Source organism: Cydia pomonella, unplaced genomic scaffold (assembly GCF_033807575.1).
Source record: "Cydia pomonella isolate Wapato2018A unplaced genomic scaffold, ilCydPomo1 PGA_scaffold_59, whole genome shotgun sequence".
In the NCBI taxonomy this organism is placed as follows: domain Eukaryota; kingdom Metazoa; phylum Arthropoda; class Insecta; order Lepidoptera; family Tortricidae; genus Cydia; species Cydia pomonella.
Window position 1 is genome coordinate 137,808 of NW_026907892.1, and position 3,010 is coordinate 140,817.

The window sequence follows — 3,010 nt, forward strand, 5'->3', positions numbered from 1 at the left end:
TTACAAATGACCAAACTAACACAACACCACATTATTTGATTTGATGTCGATTCAACCGGTTTAGGACCGATTTATACCCTTATAATGAATAATAAAACATGCAACTTAGGTAAATAAAAAAAACCGAATAAAACCGAAACCGGTTTTTCCAAATTCTAAAAACCCGGTTTAGGGTTTCCGTCAAAAAACCGGCTTTAACCGGTTTTTTCGGTTTCGGTTAAAACCGGTTTGCATTCCCTATTGGTGCCGTCATCGACACGGGCCTGCTGCCCGTCGCGGTGGTCTGCGACCAGGGCCAGGCCTTCCAGGCGGCCTTGAAGGGCCTCATGGAAGAGACGCGTGGCGACCAGCTTAGAGCCGGAAATCAGATTGTTAAGTTTGCATTAATTATTTTGAAAAAAACCTTAATTTGCTAATTGATGTTTTTTTGTTTTGTTAATATTATTATGTATATTGGATCGACTCAATGTTGTTGCAATCCATCAACTATGTACAACCTGTACTCTGTATGGTATGTACTTTAAATAACTTGATGGGAGAATTACTTGCAATACCCTACCAGGTGCCATGAGTTTCTCTAATGTAATTGTTATATCTAATTAAATCGCAACAAACGATTCTAATTATGAATAACTAAGTCTTCGCACAGTTATAGGTTACATTCATAACTTTTGAATTTTATTACTTTAGGTTTAAGATTCTTTATTTCTCACTAAGAATTTGACAATTCACTTACATGAGAACTTAAAGCTACACAAACACATTTATTTTGCATGAAATTAGCGAAAGAACTGAAAATATAGAGGGTATTTAAACATACAATAAAATAAAATCTGCCGATACACTTAAACAAAACAAGGTGATTAGTGGTGCATGGATGGTAAATGGTAAACACTCCGTCTCACTTACCAAATTACTTGCTTGAATTCACTTACCAAATATTGTTTTTTTTTTCATGTTTTCAGATAATATCATAACACTCAAAGGCCACGACATAATTATTATTTATGATCCACCTCACCTAATCAAGGGAATACGAAATAATTTCTTAAATAAAAATATAAGATTCGCAGGAAACATCTGCAGTGGAGCGACATCGTCGATGTATACCGGACGGACTGTGACCATGCCGAGACTCGGCTGCTACATAAACTCAATGACACGCATGTTATTCCCGAAAAAATAAATAAAATGAAGGTAACTAATACTTTGTCGCTTTTTAAAAATCACCAATAATATAAAATTATTACCAATATCTGTAAACATATTTCTTTTTGCATTCATCTTACGGTTAGAAAAGACAGATAAGTTCAAAGCCTCCACGACCGAAGCCATCAAGTCAGACAGCAGAACCGCTGCGAGCAATTCGAGACGCGGCACTGACAATTTACGTAATGGCGCGACCTTGGACTTAGCACACACCAGCTGGACGTCGACGTCACCCTCCTCAGTTACTGTACGGCAATAGATTACGGCACAGAAGCCACGTTCTGACGCGTCACAAAATCCGTGGAGATGTAGCTCGTCGAATTTCCCGACTAAACGGCGTGGCACAGCTACAGCACTCAGCGACGAGAGTTGAGTTTTGAATTCTTGCCATTCCAGCCTGATGCTTTCCGGGACATCTCCATCCCAGGAAACGCCCGAAACCCAAAGCAATTGCATCAGATACTTGGCGAGAAATGTTACAGGCGAGAGGAAACCTAATGGATCGAAGATTCTAGCTATCTCCGACAGAATGGTGCGCTTGGTGCACCGACCGTTAGGAGCAGCGGCGACACGAAACCGGAAAGAATCTGATTGAGGTTGCCATAGCAAGCCCAATATCTTTAGAGAAATGTCAGTCATTTCTTCGAAATGTTTTAAGTCTTCCGAGTACAGATCAGAAGACGGAAGACTCTCCAAGAACTCACTAATATTGGAGGTCCACTTCCTGAGGTGGAAACCCCCCGACGACAATATTTTCGTAAGGTTCACCTGAAGTAGACGCGCCTGCTCGACAGAATCCGCTCCGGTGACGACGTCGTCGACGTAGATGTCACGAGCGAGAACAGTTGAACCACTTGGGTATGCGGCTGCAGAATCACTGGCAAGTTGAGCCATTGTACGAAGAGCTTGGAATGGCGCAGCAGAAACCCCGTAGGTTACCGTTTTAAGACGGTAGTCGCGCACAGGACCGACAGCAGAAGGGCGCCACAAAATGCGCTGAAATTCAGCGTCTTCATCAGAGACCAGGATCTGCCTGTACATCTGTTTCACGTCACCTGTGAAGACGACGGCATGCCAGCGAAAACGTGTGAGCAGATCGAAGATGTTGGTCTGAAACTTGGGCCCAGCGAGAAGAGTAGCGTTCAAAGACACCTCGTTGGCGTCCTTAGCGCTTGCGTCGAAAACCACGCGAAGAGGAGTGGTGACGGAATCGCGCAGAATTCCATGGTGAGGTATGTAATAGAAGTGGCCTTTACTTGTGGAAGGAGGTTCCACTTCTTCCAAGTGACCACGAGCCTCATAGTCATCCATAAATTCCACATACGCCCTTTTGAACTTGGGGTTGGAGTTCAACTTGCGTTCCAACGACATGAACCGCTTGAGAGCAATTTCACGCGAATTGAGGAAGGTAGGTTTGTTCGCGGGGTCGACAAATGGTAGTGGAACTACGAACCTGCCTTCTTCATTGCGATAGTATTTTTAAAGAAAATAGTCCTCGCAGCGTTTGTCCTTCTCAGATACGAAAGGTTTAGTCGGAGAACTAACGTTTTCTAATTCCCAAATTTTTTTTATAGAATCATCAAGCGACAAAATCTGCGAAGGACTCGACTGATACTTACTGATACTGATACTTGGGGTAACTCCAGCCAGCAGATCCTGCAGCAAGTACGAGGAAGGAGAGACTACAAGGGGGAGGCGATGTTGAAACAAAATAGCACTGTAAGCTCGCATGACTCTGCTGATTCAACCTAAGAGGCAGCGAGTCGGTGGATTATGTCAGCGTCACATGCCACCGGCTAAG

General features: G+C 43.3%; 1 protein-coding gene across 1 annotated transcript; it reads right to left on the bottom strand.

The window, feature by feature from the left end:
* Nucleotides 1-217: 217 nt before the first annotated feature.
* Nucleotides 218-2,580, bottom strand: LOC133534131 (uncharacterized). Its single transcript, XM_061873219.1, has 2 exons — nt 1,385-2,580; nt 218-350 (listed from the first exon to the last, which is right to left on the bottom strand). Exons 1-2 carry the CDS (start codon nt 2,578-2,580, stop codon nt 218-220), a joined length of 1,329 nt encoding a protein of 442 aa, XP_061729203.1.
* Between the last annotated feature and the right edge of the window lie 430 nt (nt 2,581-3,010).